The sequence below is a fragment of the Patiria miniata genome, unplaced genomic scaffold (assembly GCF_015706575.1).
Source record: "Patiria miniata isolate m_02_andy unplaced genomic scaffold, ASM1570657v1 HiC_scaffold_2, whole genome shotgun sequence".
NCBI lineage: Eukaryota > Metazoa > Echinodermata > Asteroidea > Valvatida > Asterinidae > Patiria > Patiria miniata.
Window position 1 is genome coordinate 17021106 of NW_024037058.1, and position 24416 is coordinate 17045521.

Genomic DNA, 24416 nt, shown 5'->3' on the forward strand with positions numbered 1-24416 from the left:
GACAACGGATGATTCCTTGGGGAGATGATGGTGGCGGCAGATCATTTTTGCGTACCTAGAAAGTAAGAATACAAGCGAAGAAAAACTGCCTTTAAATAATTGATAGAATTAGTTTTCATTATGAAATGAAATTTGTATTGTTCTTCATCAATGCAACAACAAGTGGTATTCAACTGAGGAAAATCAAGATCTGAATATTCTCACATCAGAATAAACAACCCGCTGTGTATGTGTTTAAAATCAAAGAGAGACGTACCAGCGAAAAGTTTGGACTGCCCCACGAGTTTGTGTATTTATCTGCTACATCTTAATGTGCGAACTATAAGTATAATGCTTCCATTTTTTCTGTGAGTATAATGCCGAGTCGAAATACAAGTCCTAAGCGCTCGTAATAATCGCCCCTTAGAGGGGGATTGTGTACATTAGTCAAGTGAAACTGTCAAACAGTCGAGGGCGCCCTTCCTGAAAAGTAGTACAGTTAATCCTTCTGGTGAAGAGATCGTCAGATAAACAGCGATTTGATATCGACACGAGTGACAAGTCAACTAAAATAGGCCCATGCTTCTCCAACTGTAACGGCTGTGGTAACTGCTTCTCGAGAGATTTATTCTTCTAGGCATATTTCAGAAATGATATAATTCTGAGGTCGACACAATCACCTCCAAAATTCTAGACGTTGCGAGGCAAAGGGGAGGGGGGGGGGGCACAAGATTTTCGACCGTACGAGCGAAGTGCAAGATTTGCAAAAACTTGCAACTTCAAAGATTAATAATCTCTGCCACAAGAGGGCGTTTTCTCTATAGGCGAACCTGCATCCACGGACCACATTTGGATCGAAGGAAACGCGTGCAGGGATCGTGGCAAGGTCCACAAGGTTGTAGACCAGTAAATAAACTGCCATATAGACCCCAGTGATAAATACGCCCACTTCCAAAATTCAGAAGAAAAATACTCATAGTATGTTTTAGACACACATCAAATTAAATCTTATGTCATCATCTTTCATTTTCTTTTCAATATTTTTGGGGTTAACCAATGACATTTGGGAGAAAATTCCATCCAAAGATAATCACCCCTTAAAGTAGTCCTGAAGCCCATCGCCATTTTGAAAAAAAAATTGATGCCTGCGCTCCATTGCAAAACAGAGCATTTTAGGGCCCAATTTCATACGAATTTCAAAGAAATATGAGCTCGCAGTCCTGTGCACGACTTCCATCATTCTTTTTTGTTTATAAATTACAAACCATCAAGTTCATGGACCACAAACTGCTTATAATACCGGAGAATTTGAGAGCATGAAAATAGTGATTTGGCCGACGTAGGCAATTTCGGGCCTATTTACTGGCCTGCACCCACAAGATGACGGATTCACACTCTCCGACTGAAATCAACAGAGGGCGATAACACCACTTTGTAAACCTTACCGCCTATGTTCGCAAAGGTACATGCATATTTAAGTCAAGCATCCCCCTTCGTTACGTTGCTTGCTCAACTGTGTATAATAAGAAAATGCATTACAGTATTGAATGCTTGCTTGCGACGGATACTGTAATATTTTGTTTGTTGACTGGATCTGTTTAATTTTGTTGAAATTAGTAAGTAGTGCCTTAAGTCTTAAACCCTGATTCTCAAGTTGACAATCCGTTCCGTCACTGAAACCTACACGGAACCTACATCCCACAAAAATACATCCCGAGTATTCAGCAGTCAGTAAACAACCGATCCGTCTGACAAAGCTCTTCAGAAAAACTATTTCCAGTTTGCAGAACTAGAAGTGGCAAAAACGACTTTTACAAAAATGTTGAACTTGTCAGCCGGCGGCATTAAAGTCAATGCCCGTCCCTTCAGTAGTTAGTGGGCGATCTATAAATTTTCATTAAATACCCCGTTACAATCCTGGACAAGTCATAAATGGTCATATTAGACTTGACTAATCAACTGCAACGCTGCCTTAAGCAAAGCACTTCGGCTTAAAAACCAAAACCTGAACATTGACAATGAGGATGCAGGTTCTTTACGGCGGCTGTTTTATGTTTCATACTTTGAAGTGGAAAATGCGAGTAACGCCGTTTTGCAACACGGACACGACAGGCCCATATTAAATTACTTTTTCATTGTGAATATCTGCATGATTTTTTTTTATTGGAAGCTGGTGCGTGTTTCAAAGCGTCATTCTCTTTTTGATTTATGTGTGACTTTTTGTGTGTGTTTTTTTAAGAACCCTCACAAAAGACATCCATTGTGCTGCCCCAGTTCTCTCCTCAAATGCAGTCATTCATCGTTTCGCTAGTTTTGAGGATAACATTGATTCTATTTTGGTTCTCTCCACTTCAATTCAATGAGGAAGATTTTTTGTTAATTTGACAAATCGGGAGGACTTCAAGAGGACTCTCGGCGTTCCTTTGACTGCGTGTGCCCCCCTCAAAGAAAAGTGTTGTTGAGCTCCCTTCAAATTAGTCTCCCAAAGTTTAATTAAAGACATATTAGCCCTTTTGGGATAGGTGTTAACACATAGGGGGCGCTGTTCGATTTTCTCTGAGCCATGGGGAGGGGGTGGGGACTGTGGGAGGAATGAATGTTACAGTGGGGGGGGGGGGGGGGGCGCCCAATGTATGTTAAACCTGTTAACCATGGTCACTAAATAAGATCAACAAATTCCAAGGGGGTGGCGACTGGCGATGTGCGCCCTCACCCCCTCCCACCCCCACCCCCTCCCCCTCCTTGGCTACGTCGTTGCTCCAAGCTCTCATTGGATAGATTTTCTTTGATCACTTACCAGGGGTCAACGCTCAGAGGCAAGCTAGGCATGCACTACGCTTCCTTCACAGTTCTGCTGTGAGAGAGGTTGAGGGTAACCTTCGTCTTCAGATAGGGTAATGTTTTCAGTAAAAACTCAAGGATAAAACAGCCGTTTGCCACAAAGAGAAAAATTAGCTATGTCCGTCCTTTCGTGAAGCGGTAGTTTCCTGTCTGCGGGCTATCACAGCGATGGCAGGTGTCTTTAGAATCGCTTTGCACTGATTGCTGAAAATCCATGACTGTTGCATGTTCATCCAATTAAAAAAGACTCAATCAAAGACACCGGCGTTGAAGTTTGTATGAAATCGCATCAATGTGAGATGAAACAGCCGTACTTGGGACGTGAAGTTGTGGCAACCTCGGAAAGTTGTTCATTTCAGAGGGATTTTCGTTGGAACGACAATTCGGGGATACCCGTCAAATAAAATATCCCTATCGTTTACGGATTAGGACTATCATCTGTCGGCGGAGAAGCCGATTTGGTGGGCAGATCAATGGGGGGGGGGGGGAACAAAGGTTCGCACCACCCCCTTGCACTGCCGCTCTATACACGCCCCTCTCATTTCGTAACTTATCACAGTACGTGTCACACAGACTTCGTTGCATAACATGAAACTGCAAGGTTGAAACGAGGCGTAACTGGCAGACTTCGGCTCCATGAATGTATTCTTTCTTCAGCTGTCTACATACTATTAACATGAAAGTCTATATATGCACGCCTAGCCTCACTTATGTTCCAACATGGCGATTCGGCCATAAAATATACTGCTCTTCTTTTCATTCTCTTCATTAGTTTAGCCCCTTACAGTTGTCGCTTCAGGCTTGATTAACGTTGGCACAATATAGGTACTTTTTTGGTATCCGCATAATCACATCTTATTGGGACAAGGATTTGAGTATTGTACGCGCCTGTTCGTTACATGATTCTGGAGTCAGAGAGGTAAAGCCGGAACAAAGCCAGGTTTGGTAAACGGCGCAGGGAAACTATGAACCAATCGGTGGACATCAAATTGGTTCCGCGCATGCCTGATACCGGGCTAATGATATAAACTGCGGTCGTACATTCTAGTGACGTTATTTGTAAACACAATTAGTTAACACTTTTCTATTTTGTAGGAAATCTGTGTACCGTGACATCTCTGCAATTTTCCGCAGATAAACTTTCGATTCGCCCCCAAAAATAATTTTACACGGAGCTAAATTGCATGGCGTATGGGTTATCACCTGATAATTGTGTTATCTCCCTATACTTCTACATCAGAAAGACATTAATGTAATCAAGAGTTGAAAAAGAAGATAATTCGTTGACATTTCAAGGATATTTACCCGTTAACTTCCTAATAAAAAAATTAAACTGATCTCATAATATGATGGTCGTCTGATACGATTCCTTTCTCGCGTGAATTAAACGTGTGAAGTAAGCTAAAGCCGTATCTCTTGAAGCCATTACAGGCATCATCGATGACCGTTACTTCTCTGTAAGCTCGGACTCTAGGAGCGAAGATGCAATAATAAGAACCTTCTGATAAATCATCCGACAAGAAAGACCATCAATAAGCTCATCTTGCAGAAAATAAATCAGAACATCAAATAATATTTTATATAAGACAAGTAATTCGATTTAGATTTTTTTTTTTTTTACATGTAACAACTATAATAAGGAGGTTTGTCCCGTGAAATTTTATGCAGACAAATTTCTTATATTCTACCGCGTGTATTTATTGATATGTTATCCGCCGTTCACAGTAACCTCATTATTCACAAATCTTGTACTTTCCGCAGTCCAGTAATAACGTCACGGCGGGCGAATGTATGTAATTAATATATCAACAACCTTATAGCTTCATTTCCGTTGCACGTCAAAGAAGAACCCTATCTACTAGGCGGTATATACTCGCACACTGGGTCCATTGACATTTTTTTTAGCAAAGCAGGTGATATCGCCGTGTCGCGAGGCAAGTCAAGCGGAGAAGCTATGAATTTATAGGTTGTTTTTTTTCTTCTTTCTTGGCTCTGTGTGGTACGAGCGCCGGTGGAAAACTTTCCGCTGCGCCGGCCAAGCAATCAGAAAGACAATGACGCTCGAGCCGGGACTCGCGTCAAAACCACCTGCCGGTGAGTGCCGGGCAAAATCATCGACTATACTCCCTTCATCAAAGCCCTTAAAATCCCCCTGTCTTGCCTCGTACGAACTGAGCACACTAGCCATGCATGGCGCAGCCAATGGCCCAGGCAAACCCCAACGACTTCCGCTGACTGAATCGATTTCTACAAATCACTTTTCATACACTGGGAAAAAGGGGGGGTGGGTGGAATATAGTCAGGGTTTACCGAGCTTCGAGACAGAGAAAATGCAAGAGAGAGCGAGCGAGCTCAGCGTAGAATGCACCCCGTTCATTTTGTCCTTCTCAACCGCCTTCCTGTGCATCCGTTCGCGTGCTGAGCTGATTTTGTCCCCCTCTCCTACGATAACACGGGGGGAAAGCAAGCTAGTCGCCGACTCCGGTATAGAGCAGGTGTTTTTCACCGTGTAACCTCAGGCATGGATGAGCCGGGGTAAAACCGCTCCGCGTCCGACTCGATACGCCACTTTCGCGCTCTCCGCTCTCGCACCTCCGTGTACAGCACTGTCGTATTAGTGTATTGAAGTCCGGAGCCAAGCAGCCGTGGAGACACGGGCGTATAAACAAGCCAGCGCGTCGCCGGCCGTGACCGTGGGCCGATCGATTGGCCGATTCTGCGGGGAAGGATTTCGTACCGACTGCCTCCCTTGGAGATCTCACGCGGTAAGGACATTTTCTTTCTTTTCGACAACGAGTATTTTGGCAAAGAAGTTCAAGTTGAATGTTTTTTAACTAACAGCACAGCACTGAATGAAAATTCATTTTAAATTTTCAGTCTGAGATTTTTCTCACTCGAGGTTAAAATATTATCTTAAATTGACATTTCAAGTACATAGTGAGTTGAATAAACGTTGTAGATAAACTAATAATCTGAGATAAACTTTTAAATAAATGTCTATAGATGAAAGAAAACACGATTCGTAAATGTAAAATTACCATTTAACTTACTGAGAACATTCGAACTTGTGTTACTGATTATCTATTTGTAATATAACGAACTATTACGAAACTGTATATAAAATGTCCTTGTCGACACGTATAATTATGTATACAAAATCTACAGGGTCAAAAATATATTTAATTATTAAGACAATATTTAAATATTTAACTTCCTTTTGAAAGGTAAGTAAGGGGAATCAGCCGATTCCGGCGAGATTTTCATTTGTCTACATTATACTTACAGACGATGTTGAAAAGGTGAAACAACATAAATGTTATAGGTCTTAAGTCATGTGAAAAGTTTATCTCACTGATTATTCGTGTACCACGCGCATGCCATTTCCACATTCAAAACATACATTTCAAACAATCGCGTATAGCTGCAATTCAAAACAATTCAAAACATGATTCAGCAACTTTTGATTTGAAATTGAGATCCTAGAATGCTGTTTTTTCTCGGAATATACAGCTGAAGCTGAGCTGAAACTTCATCAGGTTAGTTGTTCAGTATCCTTCATTAGATTTTGAACACTTTTGTTGCTTCAAACGAACAAAATGCACAAATTACAAATGATGGACTATATCTTTAATTGTCTTCTCAGGTCTGCAGCATCTCAATTGACGGGTTGAAAAGGATTAAACAGGACAGCTCGTCAATCCAAAATGCCGCACACAGGTGAGTTATAACTTTCCAGACAATCATAAAAAACGATGAAATACATTAATGTTTTGAATAGGTATTGAACAGGGTGACGGGTAAACTCGTCGTTTCGTTTATCGAAACATGCACAACCCATCTGAATGTTTTATAGCAACGTGAGTGCGAAAATTGATGTAGAAATATGTCCGCCTTCCGTTCACTTATCATTTTGTTAAAAAAAAAAGCTAGAAAGGTCCCCAAGGCAGGGTTTTCTTAATATTTGTTATCTGAAAATTAGGAAATATTTGTATTATTAATTTAAGTTTTCATTTTCAATGTTTCGAATGCAGTCTTGAATTTGTGCGGCTTTTACTGCATGACGCGAAATTTATTCGTCCCCATGGTGTAACGGTTAGCACTCGAGACTAAGAATCTCAAGATCTGATTTGAAATGTCGGTTTTCATCTTCGTGTTAATTCACAAACACACAATCTTAAAAGCGTTAATACATTTTTGTGTGTGAAAAAAAGTACTCCATATGTCGAGAAAAAGACACATACAAACGCAAGCGGTCCCATGGTGTAACGGTTAGCACTCGAGACTCTGAATCTCGCGATCCGAGTTCAAATCTCGGTGGGACCTTATTTTTTTCATCAAGTCATTTCTGTTTTAAATTAACCCTTATAAAAGTGTGGTATATGAAAGTCTTTTATATGAAAGGTTCCAAATAAACAAATGTAAGAATATTTGGAATTACAACCCTTTTTTGGTATTGCTTTATGGTTAGATATAAATTATACTAGTCATGCCTTTCACATAAATCTTCAGACTTTAAATTCCCATAAAAAGTATGGACACAAACATTTAAAAAGACTTCATACTTTTGCGATTTCTTAAATTTAATTTCATTTTATCGGGAATCGAGAGAGCTTGATTAACCTTACAATGGTACCATAGGAGAACAAGGCCCCATGGTGTATTGGTAAGCACTCGAGACTCTGAATCTCGCGATCCGAGTTCAAATCTCGGTGGGACCTTCCTTTTTTTATTTGCGGGATTTGTTGATGGTTTTTTATGAAATGTATAAATAAACGGAATGACGTTGCGGGATTTGTTGATGGTGTACATACATCTCATGTATTTTTATGATGATCCAGACTCTTTCTCCTCAAACACTTAACGTGAAAATTCGTTGTTAACGATATTGAAACCATGGGAGAGCTGACGGAAGCTGGCATATGAAATGCGAGACATTGTATAACTACTCTAATCGAAGAATACGCACCGGTTCCATGGTGTAATGGTTAGCACTCGAGACTCTGAATCTCGCGATCCGAGTTCAAATCTCGGTGGGACCTTAGTGTTGTTATTTTTTAGCCATTAGGCTAATGAAAGAGTGGTATGGTAAACTATACATTTCGGGAGATAATATGAAACTCTAAAAATTAACGAAATTAAGGACAGTGAGTGGTTTTCCTATTTTGCTATCAAATGTTCTGATGAAAATTCGTTGTAACCGTGAAACTATTAACGTTTCTATAGATTGAAATTTAGAAATTCTTCAGAAGGAATCGATTTAATATGCTGTTGAAAGGCTTTCTTATAGCTAAATGCCTATAGGGCCTACTATCCTCTTCCAAATATGCATAGGCCCCATGGTGTAATGGTTAGCACTCGAGACTTTGAATCTCGCGATCCGAGTTCAAATCTCGGTGGGACCTTTTTTTATTCATATTAATGTATTTTATTGCTCAATATAAATTTAAAAAAAAAAAAATCAATTTTATCATCATTAAACAATTTAAATCAGACAATATTTCCAAGGCATTATTAATTGATAGTTTTGAGCATTTATCTCATGATTTCACACATTGATAACACATATTGACGAAAAAAGGCATGGGGTCCCATGGTGTAACGGTTAGCACTCAAGACTCTGAATCTCGCGATCCGAGTTCAAATCTCGGTGGGACCTTAGTGTTTTTTTTTTTAGCCATTAGGCTGATGAAAGAGTGGTATGGTAAACTATACATTTCGGGGGATGATATGAAACTCTAAAAATTAACGAAATTTAGGACAGTGAGGGGTTTTCCTATTTTGCTATCAAATGTTCTGATGGGAACAAATCTTTCATTTTTCCTTAACGTTTTCTATAAATTGAAATTTAAAAATTCTTCGGCAGGAATCGATTTGCTGTTCAAAGGCTTTCTTTTAGCTAAATGCCTATGGAACCTACTATCCTCTTCTGAATATGCGTAGGCCCCATGGTGTAATGGTTAGCACTCGAGACTTTGAATCTCGCGATCCGAGTTCAAATCTCGGTGGGACCTTTTTTTATTCATATTAATGTACTTTATTGCTCAATATTAATAAAAACAAATCAATTTATCATCATTCTTAAACAATTCAAACCGGACAATATTTCCAAGGCAGTATTAATTGATAGTTTTGAGCATTTATCTCATGATTTCACACATTGATAACACATATTGACGAAAAAAGGCATGGGGTCCCATGGTGTAACGGTTAGCACTCGAGACTCTGAATCTCGCGATCCGAGTTCAAATCTCGGTGGGACCTTCACTTTTTAATAGGTATATAATTTGCATGATGTCAAGGAACCGAGTTTTATTTTTAACAATATAATAAAGTTGTCAAAAACCATGAAAGGACTTCACGAATTTTTACTAGAAAAATTCTTTCGTTAGTCAATCCATTTTAATATTAAGTGTTCACATTTCAGCCCGAAAATTAAAGATTTAATACATACGATTCAAATTTTTGAAACCATAAATAAGCGAAAGGATGGGCTTTCTCCACTTTTGTTTTTAAAGTACTTTGTGCTTTTATGATTATCCTCACACATTATTCAAACATTTTCATTAAATATTCTAAGGGAAACTTCTATGTAGAGTGTATATTCATACGGGAACCAACGGTACAATTCATATCGACTTAAATGGAATAAACTCGGGAGGATTCAACTGAATTGGTGAAATCCAGCTTTTAAAATGTGAGACCTTACCTAGTTGGGGCCTGCTGCTAGGAATTTAGTAATTGTAAATTGTTTTGGGATAAACGTTTTATTTACTTTCATGCTATATGTTGTAATAGCACTGAAAGCCCCATAACGGTTAGCACTCGAGACACTGGATCTCGCGATCCGAGTTCGAATCTCGGCGGGAGTAGTTTTTTTTTTTATATATAAAGAGGCGTGTTACTTTCTCGGTCAATTGCATGACTTGCACGATATCAATGGGGAAAACTTGTTTTTATTTACATCACTAAATGTTGTAACAAATCAAGAAACCAAAACCAAATCAAGACATCACTTAAAAGTACGAGAGGTCCCATGGTGTAATGGTTAGCACTCGCGACTCTGAATCTCGCGATCCGAGTTTAAATCTCGGTGGGACCTTATTTTTTTGTAAGCTTCAACAACTGCAAGCATGATATTATTTGAACAATATTCTATTGTTGGGTGTCGTAGAACCAAAGTCAGTAAGAACAGATCAAGAATAATTTTTTATTTAATTAAGTACAACAATTTCATTCATAATATGATGGGAAAATAGGTCGATTTTCAGACATAACGGCATTTAGTAATTGTAAATTGTGTTGAGATTATTTTATTTTATTTTATTTATTACGTTTTATTTACTTTCATGCTATATGTTGTTATAATTCAAGTCGTCAAACCAACATAGCACTGTAAGAAAGCTACTGTCAGCGGCCCCATGGTTTATAGGTTAGCACTCGAGACTCTGAATCTCGCGATCCGAGTTCAAATCTCGGTGGGACCTTTTTTTTCTCCAATGTTTTATGTAAAAAAATAAAAATAATTAAAGAGGTGTATTATTTGATCGGTCAATTGCATGACAATATCAACGGGAAAACCTATTTACATTGTCATAACTGTGTTGGAACAATTCAAGAGGGCAAAACCAAACCAAGACGTCACTTTAAGAGTGTGAGTACAAGAGGTCCCATGGTGTAATGGTTAGCACTCGAGACTCTGAATCTCGCGATCCGAGTTCAAATCTCGGTGGGACCTGAATTAATCCTTTTTTTTTTGTTTAGGGCTTATTACTTTTTCAGTAACTGCATGGTCATTTGCAAAATATCAATGGAAAAACGTTTTATTTTGAAACATTTCATGAATTTAAAACCAAGACAGCATTTTAAGAGTGTATGAGTGCAAGAGGTCCCGTGGTACAAACGTGCTCTTTTTTTAATGGCATATTACTATCTCAGTAACTGCAGGACAATTTGCGCAATATCAATGAAAAACGGTTTATTATATTGAAACATTTCAAGAATTTAAAACCAAGACAGCACTTTAAGAGAGTAAAAAGTGCAAGCGGCCCCATGGTGTAACGGTTAGCACTCGAGACTCTGAATCTCGCGATCCGAGTTCAAATCTCGGTGGGACCTTAATTTTTAAGGCTTATTACTTCAACTACTCCACGCATGATATTAATTTAACATATTCTATTTTTTTATTAGGCCCTTTGCTATACAATTTTAGCACAAACGTCCACCAATGCAGATTTTGTGTGTGAAGGTTTTTATATCTTTATAAATGACCATACGGCAATTTATAAACTATGATAGCACTCCGAGGCAAGCACCGTACGGATGGCCCCATGGTGTAACGGTTAGCACTCGAGACTCTGAATCTCGCGATCCGAGTTCAAATCTCGGTGGGACCTATTTTTTAAGCCCAGCTTTTGAACTAAATTGTCAAAGAAATTGATGATAATGCATATTCGGGACTTCTTGCGATTCCATATTGAAGCTCGCCACCTGATTTTCTTTTGGTAGTGTTTATATACAAAATATTTAGGCCTAATTCGCTATATACAGTACCTATACTGAATTATTACCAAAAAGCCTACTGTATAAAAAATCGTACTGGTACTAAACATCCTGTGAAATTATTCCGTCTGGCTTGCTGATATTGGGAAGAAATCAAGAAATTAGGTGATTTTCAAGTATCAGTCAATTGACCAATTTGTGGAAAGAAAGAGTGCTATGGTCGAAATCGTGTTTCGGTAAAAGGTTGTGCATGGTTTCATTGTTTTCTCGAAAAGTGTAATACTCACTGAGCTAAAACTTCAACAGGTTAGGTTTCGAACATTCTTCTTTGGATTTGAATGTGGTGTTATTATTGGAGACGAACAAAATGCATGAAAGGCATAATGTTCCTTTAACAAACAACTAACAAATGTTTCATTTATTGGATGTACCGATCATTTTTTTGTTCAAGTACCGCCACAGCGTCAAAGACTGTTTTTAACCCCGCTTTCCGTTAGGTCAAGCTGGCGTGAATCAACTCGGCGGAGTGTTCGTCAACGGTCGACCGTTACCTGACTGCGTACGAGCCCGTATCATCCAGCTCGCACAGCTGGGCGTACGGCCCTGCGACATCTCCCGTCAGCTTCTCGTCTCGCACGGCTGCGTGTCCAAGATCCTGACCAGATTCTTCGAGACGGGGTCCATACGGCCCGGCAACATCGGAGGCAGCAAGCCCAAGGTTGGTTGGCGTTTGGTTAAAGGCTAATTGTACGATTTGCTCAAAATTATGATGAAGACGTTGACAATGTCAATGACGGTAATAATAATAATAATATAATAATAATAATAATACCGAATGACAAATGATGGCGGTGAACTTATAAAACAAATGATGACATCGACAAAGTACGACAACACTGACGGTGACACAGGGATCCAAGTTAAAAGTAAAGCATAATTAAAAAACCTTTTTCCCCCATAATACATACAATGCTGTTCTGAATGCAAAATTGTATTTAATTATTTTCTTCATCATCATTATCATCATCATCATCATCAGGCTAGAGTTCATCCATTTGTTGGACAAAGCCCTTCTCGTGAATGCACCATTCCTCTCTGTGTCTAGCCAATGTTGTCCATGTAGCCGCACCCATGTATGTAGTGATGCCATCTACGAAAAAAACGATTCAAACGAAAAAAGCCCAAACAATTGCACAAAGAGTAAATGCCCACAAAAACCCTCTTCTAGTCTGACCTCTTATTAACACAGGTCGCAACGCCTCTTGTTGTCAAAAAGATCATGGGCTACAAGCAGGACAATCCGTCTATCTTTGCCTGGGAGATACGCGATCGGCTGCTGCAGGAACGAGTGTGCGACGAAAGCACCATACCCAGCGTTAGCTCCATCAACCGCATACTGCGAAATAGCGCCCCCAATGGCGCGGGAGGGGTAAATAAAAGTTTTCCTTTCATTGGGTGAGGCTCCTCTTTTTTGCGGTCCGTTGAAAGAAACATAAACTTGTCAGGGTTCAACAGAGTAACATTTTGGTAAATGAAGGGCATTTTCCTTTTCAATTTTGTTCATACAAACAAAAATCCCAATTGCCGCTTTGAAAGTTACATGTTTACCTGTGCCCTGCAAAAGATTTTTCAATTTGTATATACATCATTTGCTTTGCTGTAATTTTCAGAAATGGATGGAATTGGGGGGTTGGAAATATATAGCAAATATAGTTACACTGACTTTTTTGAGGTTTTGGGTTCGAAAATGCTATAAAAACCAAGAAAAACAATCATTTTCCTGTAGTCTGGTTCCCTGACTCCATTTAAGAAGAAACAGAGCAGTTTACATATATTGGGGAATTGTAAGGTCAGGGAACCAGTCTAGCTGGCTTGTACCTGTTCATAGGTGTGTAATCGATTGCAAACAAGTGCGATGGTCAACTGGGGCCAGTATTTGAAAAAAAAGCCAGTTTTTTCCAACGCTGATCGGCCGATCAGCGTTGGAAATTGATACAAAAATACCACTTTTCTTGAAAATGACAGTTTACCAGGTGCCATGATTTTACAGGATGCTTTACACTGTCATTCACTAACAGTCCAGCAAGGTATTTCAAAATGATTTGGTAGTTTTATTTTTTGATGTTTGCAAATGTTGTATTTTCCCTTTAACGAAAAAACTACTTTATTCCGATTTTTGGCGTCTGCAACCCTCCGAAAATGGAATTTCATTTTGCGCACAAATGAACCCGCCCGGCGATAGCCGAATGATTGTCTGGCAGCTGATAATTTGAATTGTGTGAAGACATAATTCAATAACTAAACGTCGATGGATTTTTGTTTTCGTTTGATGTCTCATACAAAAGTGAATAACTTTTAGGAAATTACCAATTGAAAAAAATCTATTGTTTTCGAGGGGAAACTCGAAAATAGCACGGGAATGCGTCTTTAATGTCATAATCCTTACGCCTTCATCAGGAGGCCGAAACGTTCTTTTGGCAGTATTGGCAAAACGTCTTCAAAATGAAACGTTTTGTGTCCCCATTTCTCGTCGTAGGTACAGCTAGTTTTCCATGAGGCGCCCTTTATGACTTTATTTCAAAACAAATAAATAGGATGAAACAAACAAGTATAGGACGAACCAAATAAATATAGGACGAAACAAATAATAATAGTATATGTCCCTTTCTCACCGGATAGAATGACTTTTCTTTGACTTATACACAAGTCTTGTCTCTCTTCTCACGAGCAGGAAATGACGACAAATCTACCTGCGCCCGTTGCTAGGCTACCGGCTCCCATACCGCAGAGGCCCTCCCCGCAGCAGAACACTGGACAGTTAGCCTACAAAGCGCCCTCGGCGGCCAAGCCGAGCCACTCCATCGATCAGATTCTCCAAGGAAACGAAGGAAGGAAGAGGAAACTGACGAGCAGTGATTCGGAGGAAGATGACGACAAGGAGATACGCGAGAAAGGTGAGACAGAACTGATCGATCACCAATCAATAATTAATTCATAGAGGGAGGAATAATTGCATTGATAAATTATCCATCAAACAATTTGCAGTCTAAAGATCAATGGATAAATTGTCCAAGCAGTAAAAGCATCGATCGATCGATCGATCGATCGATCGATCGATCAAATAATTAATCAATCAATCAATAGATCGATGATGATCAATAGATCAGTATTTTGCTGGTTAAAAGCTTTATTATAATGTCAAGATAATTAAGCCTAGCCTCTGCCATACATATAAAAAAATATTTGAACATTAACAAATTGATGGATCTCAACCAGAAGACCTTCAATCAGTTTTTTTTCGGAAGGGATGGTTGCAGGCAATTATTTGTTTCAGTTTAAATCAAATTTTGCTGCTGTTAATTTTCTTCATGTCCTGTCGATTTCAAAGAAAACTTAAAATCCAAAACAAAGTTTTATAATTAATGGTGACTTCCTCTTTTGTACATGCAACTACCTTATATGAATTTCCGTTTTTTATGTCTTGGAAAACAAAATTTCATCTCTGCAAATGGACATTTAAGTTTTTCTTTGTAGCCTTTCCTTATAACTTTGCTTACACCTTTGTATATTCAGAAATTTTTTTTTTCTATTCTACTCTTCACAAAAGCAAATTGGCAATAAAATATTTTTACATTTCTCGTCCGTAAATTTTTAGTCAGCAAATCTGAGGCAAGAAGTCTTTCCACTTCAACACCACACATCACAACACCTCCCTCCACGTCCACTCTGAAGACACCGGCATCGACTCCCTCCGTCAGCCGCCCACAGTCGCCGGAGATCCTTCTCCTCCCGACCCCATCACTGCAGCAGACCGCGCCCGGTGCGGTCGGCGGGGCGATATGCTCATTCCCCACCGCCAAAGTCTGTCTGACCGGACTGCCTAAACTTCCCGTGGTGACCTCGTCCGCTCTGCCGGCCGCTTCAACGATCATCCCCAGCGGTGCAGCTGTAGCGCAGGCCCTGGCCGCTATTGGCGGGTTTCCCTTCGCGGGTTTGCCTGCCGGGATGCTACCCTTGAGGGCCACGGGGCCTGTGAGTGGCGCCCCCGCCGTCTCGTACCCAGCTTTCGCCATGGCGCTGCAAAGTGGCTGGGCATACAGGTCGATGAAAACACATACCAAGTGATGCTACTAGGAGCAGCTCTTTTGTTTCACAAGCAAATATGTAAATACAAATTGAAACTGTCAACATGACCATTATTTGTCTCTAGATAGTTGGTATGACCGGGTTACGGATTAAATTCCAAACATTCATTGTAAAATATTATTGTTATAAAGTTTGTGCATTAGCCTATGACCAGTGCAATTTCTTGGGGTATTTGCCAATCTTCATTACTGTACATTGGATTAAATTGAACAGATTATTTGTAAAAGAAAAGTGTGAAGTATAAGCAAAAAATCAAGTTATTGTTATGTCAGTTGCCCAACTGTATGTATATATCTGCCCCTACCACTTGGTGGTGATGATTGATGTTTACGACCAAATATTTAGCTTGTTTTGTGGAAGCAAAGCTCAAAATCAATGACAAGTTAAGCTTCATTGTCTAGTGAAGAGAAAATAGATTCAATGGGAATGACTGAACAAAAGTACACGAAAATCACTCGACAGAGTCAGGGTATTTTTTCTTTGTACTAGGATCGTTTGCTCTTTGTGCATTTTGTTCGTTTGAAGCAACGAAATTGCCGACCGACCATCGTTCGAAATTGATAAAAAAAAAATCCACTTTTCTTGATATTTAAATGACATCACACCAGGTACCATGATTTCACAGGATGCTTTGGAGTATATTACTCACATACAGTCAAGTAATATTTTGATGTTTGCAAATGTTATATATTATCTTTAATTAACTTGTAGAACAGTGGATACAATACATTTTGAGAAAACCGTTAAAACGTGTGCACAAATTTGGGGTCTCGCATAACTGGTGCTATAAACGCACATAAAAAAAACGTGCCGGCGGGCACACTTTCTTAAACCACCTTCAATTGTTTTCTTCCGAAATATACAATTTCTGGTGGAAAAAACTACACAGTGTATTTGCTACCTGTCCTATCTTCACTTTGAGGGAGGATTTTCTCATTAAATCTTTAGGTACATTTCCGGGTAATTGCAAGTGTTCCTACGTGCCTTTAGATTTTTGCACATTTGGTTTTATTTTAAGGCATTTATGTATGCTCACTGTCAATTTCGGGCTTATGCGCCCAACAAGTTGAAAAGTTTTCAGGAAACTATATGTTTTGAATTGTTCTCGACTATAAAACTGTTTGAAAACAGACAAACAAATTGTGTAATATACCATGTGTGAAATCAGAATTACAAACATATGGCACTGAGCTTGTGCTCCGTCTTAATTTCTTTAAACCGAGGGTTTGAAATTATCCAGTATTTTTTAAAAGACACAAAGTCTCCTAAACTTGCCAGTCAAGATGTTATAAACAAGTCGTCCCAATGAATATCAATTCATGAATAACTGTTCATTCAAAGGGCATTCTCAAATAAATTTGTTAAAAAAATTAGTTGACCCAAGGAAATAATCGAATAAAACTTTTATTAACAAATCTTGGACTAATTTCATGGAACCGCATTGAAGAAACTATTGCTCAGAATATTGAGACACTCGGGGTGCAGACCAGTAAATCGACTCCCATAGACCTGTGATAATTATCATTGCGCACTTCCAAAAATTATTACAAATACTCGGAGCTCTCCAAGATGTTCGAGACACACATCAAATAAAGCTCATGTCATTATCTTTCATTTTTTGTTCAAATTTTGGTGGCAATCCAATGACTTTTGGGAGAAAATTCCATCCAGAGATGATCACCTTTATATAGTCCCGTGGCCCATCGCCATTTTGAAAAATGATGCCTGCGTTCCATTGCAAAATAGAGCAATTTTAGGGCCCAATTTCATTAGTATTTCACAGAAATACGAGGTAGTAGTCCTGTGCATGGCTTTCACTTTTTTTTCTTCTTTTTTTCCATTACAAACCTTCAAGCTCATGGCCCACAAAATGCTCTAATAGCAAAAAGAATTTGAGGACATGCAAATCGTGATTTGGCCTTCGTAGGCAATTTTGGGCCTTTTTTACCGGTCTGCACGCCCCAGCAACACCAGCTGGAGACCAGCGACAAGCAATTTGCAACTTACGCACATTTTGGATGGTAACCTATTTCTAATAAGCATCACTTTTGATTGGCCAGGACTTGAACATGTTTTGCATTTGGTAATTACATAAACATATATTCCAACCAATGAAAATAAGCTTCACATGACAGGTAAAGAATAAAAGTATTCCAAAATCACAATGCTTGGCATTCAGTAAATTTATTTATACTTGCATCACAAAGCTAAAGTTGCATGTAGCCTAAAATAAAACAAATAACATCATGCATGTTTGGTCTTTAAAAACATCTTAATAATAAATATATATAACTCTTATGTACATAATAAAACTTACAAAAACTGCCGACTGTTGTCTCTTTTTCTTCTTCTACAAAACTATACCAGCAGTCTTCACTGTAAACTGTTATTGCATTCTGCCACTTAGGGTAAGGTTTATTAACGTTGGTAATATTAACTGCATAATTTGAATGCATAGTTGACTTATCTGGCAATGTTTTGTATTTTAAGGAGTTCAGTGAATAAACCTGAAAATGTATTTTGCAAATCTTATACATCCATCATCTAGTAATAGTCAAGGAGATTACAGACTAGGAGTTTTGGATCATTTCTCTGTTTCATTAATTAAATATCACGGTTAATTGGCGCTGTCACAGACAATTCCTTTTTTCTTGTATTATTATTATTTGTAATGTATCTGGTAATTCGGAGGCATATATTTACACTAATTGGCCACTTCTGCACAACTTTGTTGTTAACTGTTTTTGGTTTAATTCTTGAGAAAGTTTTTTTTGGGGGAAACATATTCCAGTATGCTATTTTGCAGATACATGAACATAATGGATGTCCCACTTGTTTGGGGAAATGATATTTTGTTTACTAAAACATTACAACATGCAACACCTCTGGGGCTTGCAGTTCTCTGAATTGGTCCACAAAGTATTAAACGATTAGCATATATAATTTGGCAAGAGTTCATTCAATAATAAATATGTCTTTAAGTTTGGCAAGCTATCATTGTGCAAATAACTCTACCCATATTCTTGCCCAGTGTCTGCCCTTCGTTTCCTTTGAAAGTGAAAACTGACAACCAGCCCATGCGTACTCAGATCTTACAAATTATTTGAGGATTTTCAACAAATTTTCTAATTTCAGATTATTTCAAAGAGGATTAAAGTCCTTTACTTTGATGCTAGTCCATGGTAAAGGGGGAATTTCATGCTTGAAGTTTTTCCCAAATGAATGTAATTTATTGTCAACCTAGAACATGTGTTACATGTGGATCAGCATGAAGACTATAGCTGGAGTGAAATCACACAGCATTTTTTTTCTGGTTCTACCACACACACACAAAATGGAAAAGAATGAAAAGCTTTCATTTACTTCAAATAAGAACTGAATTCATTTTTTTAAAATTTGAAAACAAACAAATGTTCAACAAACCACAAATGGAAACAAACTAGGCACACTGTAATAACTTGGAAAAGTTGACCACAAAAATTGACTGGAGGGGGGTTTGAACCTGTCACCTGTGTCCCCCGGGATCATTACCGTTCTGGTGCTCTACCAACTGAGCTATCCAGTTCTATGTTGGCAGTTCCCCATTTTGTCAATGGCTTTGTTAAATTCGCAGGTTCGCATCCCACTCTAGTCAATTTGTAAAATTACAATCAAACAAGACAAAAATACTCTTTAGTTTCGTTCCAGTTATACCCTACATGTTGATTCATATTTAGAACAGGATTTTTTTTATTGGGGTGGGGGGGGGGGCTATAAAAGCAATGGTAAAATTTTACAACCATTAGAAAACTTGATGGTAATATTCTGTTCCCCTTACTACATTTTGTATCTTAAGTCACCCTTTACTTCATGGGCGTCGCCAGGATTTTTTCCGGGGGGGGGGGGGGGGGCCAAACAATTTCTGTCCAAAAATTCCTTAACTTTTTCATTATATTCTCAATTTATCATTTTTCTGAGCGTGAGCAGGGGAGCATTTGCCCTACCCCCATCAAATTAACAGCAATATGGCTTTGACCTCTTTTTCATTTTTTTCTCTTTTTTTCCCTTCGTTTTCCGGGGGAGGTGGGGGGAGCGAGCACCCCCCTCCCCCTCCTTGTCCCCCCTCGCGACACCAATGCTTCACTTTAACATTTTATCATGATCTTAAGCCTGGCAGATAAATATTCTAAGTAAAGTTATCCCTGGGTTAAGTCTTGAAAGTTTTAACGTTTCGACTACTTCAAACTGTAGCCTCAAGCACCGCATATCCTACTGATCAAGATTTCAGAGTAGACTGCGTTGATTTCACCAGTCACATGGTACAGCGCCCTCTGTTGTTTGTCCTCTATATTGGTCTTGACATCGTCCGGTGAAGGGCGGAGGTAATGCCACAGTGTCTGGATGGTACTGGAAGTTGCACTGATTTTTGGAATGACTTCATTTACCTACGGAGAATGATAAAAAAAACCCACATTTTTGATGATTGTAATTAATAAAAATCCTATTAGATTTCTTTTAAAAGACTTCATTTTGTCTAAAATTGGACAAATTTAAGAATGTCTCACAAGAAGTAATTCTTCAAGATTGTTGGAATGTGATCAATAATCTGAGGCTGATGACTTTAGAAAGGTAAATTATTAATTTTGATGACCTGAATTTCAGAAATTATCAGATCTTAAGGAAAAGTTTGGAAATCTTCACTAAACTTTAACAAATAGGCAATTCCAGCATTATGAAATAAAGTGTAATGTCCATGACAGAGCCAACGAACCATGATATCTAATTAATGATTCAGAGAAATAATCCAAAACTCCTAGTCTGTAATCTTCTTGACCGGAACTAGATGATGGGTGTGTACGAGCTTTGAAATACACATTTTCAGGTTTATGCACTGAGCTCTTAAAAGCTCTGTCACGTACGTAAAATGACGCTGGCATTATCCAGATGCTAATAATAAATAAATAATTAATAAAGAAATTCAATTTACAAAATGCTTGTAAAAAGCAAAATAAGGACGCTAGAAAAAGTTAAAGTGCTATAGACCCCGTGCCCCTCTGTAGCACAGTGCCTTCACGTACGCGCAGACAAGGCCAATTCTTTCAAGAAACAACTTTTTGGGGGATAATTAGCAATTGACTTATCCAAATATGCTTTACCAAATATTTCATAAAATGTGAGCTTCGTCGTTTTTTCTTGTTGCTTACTTCAACCCATTAGGCCCTGCACCGCCCAAAACTGCCCCAACACGGTGTGGTTTCATCAGCAAATGAATACAACGTAATACAAGGGCCAATGGTTTGAACAAGGACCATAGTCTACTATGAAGCACACTCACCCTGTGAAAATGGCAAGCACATTTGCCCAATAGAAACTCTCGATATCTAGCCATGGTCATGTTGAATGTGTCCAGGACATCAAAGCTCAGGTCTTTGGCATAGTCCAGGATGCCTCGGTTGTGGTAGAATATCTTGCGCTGCTCTTGCTGGGGTTAAAAAAAACATGCACAGGATAAAAATATAAAGAGCATAGCTGAGTAACAAGCGGAAAATGGCAGTACTGAAAGTTCCAAATTTGTTCATTGGTTTTTACATTATATGGGGCCCTCTTCCAAATAGTCCAATCCATTAACATTCCAAATAACTCCACTCTGACCCCTCCGAATCGTACTTTTGGAGAGGTGTAGATGTTTGTTGCCCGATGTGTTCACCTTAAATTAGTTTTCTTTGGTTAAAAGATGATTTCAAACCAGCAGCGACCTTCAGAATACAATCCAAGCTTCTACATGTACGTTGGGAGTTTCCCAATTTGTTAATGCAATATTTTCCACCAAAAAAACATACAGACAGATCCAAGGAATATGGCATGAAGGTTAAAGCTGCATTCCCCGTGCCATTTTCGAGTTTGTGCTTTTTTTCTAGAAATATAAAAGTTATTCATTGTTGAATTAGACGTTGACCAAAAGATATTGGCCCATGTTTAGTTATTGAATTAGTACTTTATCAGTTTGAATCATTGGCTGTCAGACAATAATTTCTTTCGCGAGGGGTAGATTGGTTCCTGTCCCATAATCAGAATCGTAATACATGGGCCAGGAGCCAGTTTGCTCCCAGAGTGGATCTGTTTGTGGCCAAAACAGGACTTTGTTTTCCAAAGGGGTGTAGACGATGTCCAAAAACAAAGGGGGGGGGGTGGGGAAAGAGGTTCTTTTTGGTTAGAATAAAAAATATGGTTAGAGAAAAATATGTAATTTATTGAAGAGCACTGGGAACCTAATTTTAAGGAGACTAAGCTATTCTAACTGGAGATTGAGAGGGGAGGGTTTGAGGACTGGAGTAGGATTAGACCAACGCAGGGTTGGCAGAAAAGGTGCATCGGGAGGTTGGGGGTTTGGGATGGACATTTGATAGGTCTTGAAGATACAGAAGATTGACTCACCAATGAAAGACAGTGAATTCCGTCCACTGGCTGGTGGAAACCAGCTCCTAGACTCTTCATCATCTTGCGAATCTTACTCAACCCCTCCCTGAAAAATATATCACAAACATAAACTCTTGTTTAAATAAAAAAAAAATTGACTAACATCTTGAGTCCAACACTCTAGTCCACTAAGTGTCCAAAGATATAGGGGAGTCTAGGCAAACATTCGTGGGGTGGGGTGGATGGGGGTTTAGGTGGGGTGGGTTGGGGTAGTACAGGGAGTAACAGGCAGGGCAGTTTGGGATAGTACAGGAAGTAACAGGCAGGGCAGTTTGGGGCGGTACAGGGAGTAACAGGCAGGGCAGTTTGGGGCTGTACAGGGAGTAACAGGCAGGGCAGTTAGGGATAGTACAGAGAGTAACAGGCAGGGCAGTTTTGGGTAGTACAGGGAGTAACAGGCAGGGCAGTTTGGGGCCGTACAGGGAGTAACAGGCAGGGCAGTTTGGGCAGTACATGGAGTAACAGGCAGGGCAGTTTGGGATAGTACAATGAGTAACAGGCAGGGCAGTTTGGGATAGTACAGGGAGTGACAGGCAGGGCAGTTTGGGGCAGTACAGGGAGTAACAGGCAGGACAGTTTGGGGCATGCAGTACACATGGAGTAACAGGTAGGGCTGTTTGGGACGGTACAGAGACAAACGGTATGTCTCACCTTTCTAGTGCCTTCTGTAACACCTTTAAATGATGAGTAGCCAGCCAGTGCACACCCCCAACCACCAGCACCGTGTTATTGCTGTTCTCCAACGGCCGTGAGTGCCTGACGAGCTGGTACAGGGCCTTGTCGAACACCGGCCTCTCGCTGGCCGCCAGCCAGAACTGCGGGTAGTAGGCAAAGCTGACGGTGGTCCGATTGGCGTTCAGGTTGTGGTAGACTTTGATGTTGTGGGTCTTGTCCCATTCGGTGAGCGTGCCGTTGAGTTTCTCCATGAGGTAGTACATGATGCCGCGGTTTGTGGAGTCTCCGATGAAAAGAAGCTGAGGCAAAAGAAATAGATTAAAAAAAAAACGATAAACATTTTTGAAGTTCTGGTAGCTCACATCAAGTCACATGTTGTTCACTTGTGGTGTGATCTATTGAAAATTAGTATCAAGCCATACACAGCCATGCACTGGCAACTTTAACAAGCCTTACAAGCAGAGAAATGTAATAGAAAAAAACCCCAATGAGAATTGAGTCACATATTGACTCTTCATAGATACAATATAAATTATAAGTACATAATAATAATCATAATAACAGGTATTTATGAAGCGCTATTAAAGGGGGTATCAAAGCGCTTTACAATTATTATTACCCCCCGTTCAACGGGCAAACACTCCTGAAACCTTCTCAACTCCCTGGGGAGCATACACGGCCGGTAGGCAGCCATTTCGGTGCTCTTGGGCGTAATCAACCTCTAACAGTAACCAACTCTGCCCTCACAGGTACCCATCTACTACTGGGTGGGGAGAAGCAATGAGTGACAAAGCGCCTCGCCCAAGGGCACACGCAACATAACTCTGGGCTGGACTTGAACCCACAACCTGCAGAATTACCCGCAGACCACGAATTCAATGCTCCAGACCACTAGGCCACGGCACTCCACACTACATCAGCTTTTGCCTTTCAACGACACAGTTTCTTTTAGCGATGTTAGCTCAGTGCTTTCCACAAGCTTTTGAGAAAAAAAAATCGCAAGCTTGTTTGGGTGGGCCCAACGACCTATGGGTTGGCTGAGGTGGCTTCTCTTGTTTGATCAGGTCATGTACAAAGTATATGCCACATGAAAAAGTTTGCAAAATTATCTGTGTGATAGAACCTTACCGTTTTGCCTGCAAGACACTTCTGTAACTCCTCTTGTCCGATAGCCAGATACCGGCATCCCTTGGGCTGCCATTGAGATTGCCTCCAATAGCAGCTACTCCTGTCCATGCAGCGATGGCAGGGTACCAGCCACTCCCCTGAGGATTTAATAATGCTCAAAGTTAATGGGGAACCAGTTTAAAAGTTGGACCAAAGTAATGGGCCTAGTATTCACGGTTTGGTTGAAAGAACGAATGTACTGGCAAAATGTGAACCCTTGAAAGGTTTCTTATGTAATAACGTGGTAACCTACTACAGGTGCAGACCAGTATAGGCCCAAAATAGCTTACGCCGGATTTGTAAAAAAGAAGGGTGGAAGCCGTGCAGAGGACCGCGAGCTCGTACTAGTGTGAAATGTGGATGAAATAAGGCCCTAAAATGGCTCTGTTTTGCAATGGAGCGTAGGCGTCTGTTTTCCAAATGGCGATGGGCTTCAGGCCTGCTTTTAGGAGTGATCATATTTGGATGGAACTTTCTCCCCAAATCACTGAATAACCCCCCAAAAATTGAACGGAAAATGAAAGATGATGAAATAAGCTTGATGTGTGTCTCAAACACCTTGTAGAGTTGTGAGTAGTTTTAATAAGTTTTGGAAGTGCACGTAATTATCACTGAGGTCTTTGGCAGTCTTTTTACTGGTCTGCAACCCTATG

At 39.7% G+C, this 24416-nt stretch overlaps 2 protein-coding genes and 11 non-coding genes across 13 annotated transcripts in view; 12 read left to right on the plus strand and 1 right to left on the minus strand.

Moving 5' to 3' along the window:
- The first annotated feature begins 6524 nt into the window (after positions 1 to 6524).
- Positions 6525 to 15444, plus strand: LOC119726411 (paired box pox-neuro protein-like). The gene is made up of 5 exons (XM_038198066.1): positions 6525 to 6537; positions 11817 to 12037; positions 12569 to 12748; positions 14051 to 14273; positions 14975 to 15444. Exons 1-5 carry the CDS (start codon positions 6525 to 6527, stop codon positions 15442 to 15444), a joined length of 1107 nt encoding a protein of 368 aa, XP_038053994.1.
- Trnaq-cug lies at positions 7072 to 7143 on the plus strand. The gene has a single exon. It is a non-coding gene; the product is annotated as a tRNA-Gln (tRNA).
- On the plus strand, positions 7467 to 7538 carry Trnaq-cug. The gene has a single exon. It is a non-coding gene; the product is annotated as a tRNA-Gln (tRNA).
- Positions 7788 to 7859, plus strand: Trnaq-cug. Its single transcript has one exon. It is a non-coding gene; the product is annotated as a tRNA-Gln (tRNA).
- Positions 8151 to 8222, plus strand: Trnaq-uug. The gene has a single exon. It is a non-coding gene; the product is annotated as a tRNA-Gln (tRNA).
- On the plus strand, positions 8405 to 8476 carry Trnaq-cug. The gene has a single exon. It is a non-coding gene; the product is annotated as a tRNA-Gln (tRNA).
- On the plus strand, positions 8760 to 8831 carry Trnaq-uug. The gene has a single exon. It is a non-coding gene; the product is annotated as a tRNA-Gln (tRNA).
- Positions 9010 to 9081, plus strand: Trnaq-cug. Its single transcript has one exon. It is a non-coding gene; the product is annotated as a tRNA-Gln (tRNA).
- Positions 9848 to 9919, plus strand: Trnaq-cug. The gene has a single exon. It is a non-coding gene; the product is annotated as a tRNA-Gln (tRNA).
- Positions 10484 to 10555, plus strand: Trnaq-cug. Its single transcript has one exon. It is a non-coding gene; the product is annotated as a tRNA-Gln (tRNA).
- Trnaq-cug lies at positions 10864 to 10935 on the plus strand. Its single transcript has one exon. It is a non-coding gene; the product is annotated as a tRNA-Gln (tRNA).
- On the plus strand, positions 11142 to 11213 carry Trnaq-cug. The gene has a single exon. It is a non-coding gene; the product is annotated as a tRNA-Gln (tRNA).
- Positions 15445 to 19525: 4081 nt separating the features above from the next.
- Positions 19526 to 24416, minus strand: part of LOC119726704 (cadherin-like and PC-esterase domain-containing protein 1) — a 49412-nt gene continuing 44521 nt past the window's right edge. Inside the window, exons 17-21 of the mRNA XM_038198504.1 lie at positions 23725 to 23861; positions 22573 to 22895; positions 21880 to 21967; positions 20780 to 20926; positions 19526 to 19889 (exon numbers count right to left, since the gene is read on the minus strand). Coding sequence (XP_038054432.1) covers positions 19698 to 19889; positions 20780 to 20926; positions 21880 to 21967; positions 22573 to 22895; positions 23725 to 23861 — 887 coding nt within the window. The 3' untranslated portion in view covers positions 19526 to 19697. The remainder of the gene's footprint in view (positions 19890 to 20779; positions 20927 to 21879; positions 21968 to 22572; positions 22896 to 23724; positions 23862 to 24416) is intronic.

Coding starts and splice junctions, on each gene's coding strand:
- LOC119726411 (XM_038198066.1), top strand. Junction 12,038..12,568: donor TCGGAGGCAGCAAGCCCAAG/GTTGGTTGGCGT, acceptor TTATTAACACAG/GTCGCAACGCCTCTTGTTGT. Junction 12,749..14,050: donor CCCCCAATGGCGCGGGAGGG/GTAAATAAAAGT, acceptor TCTCACGAGCAG/GAAATGACGACAAATCTACC.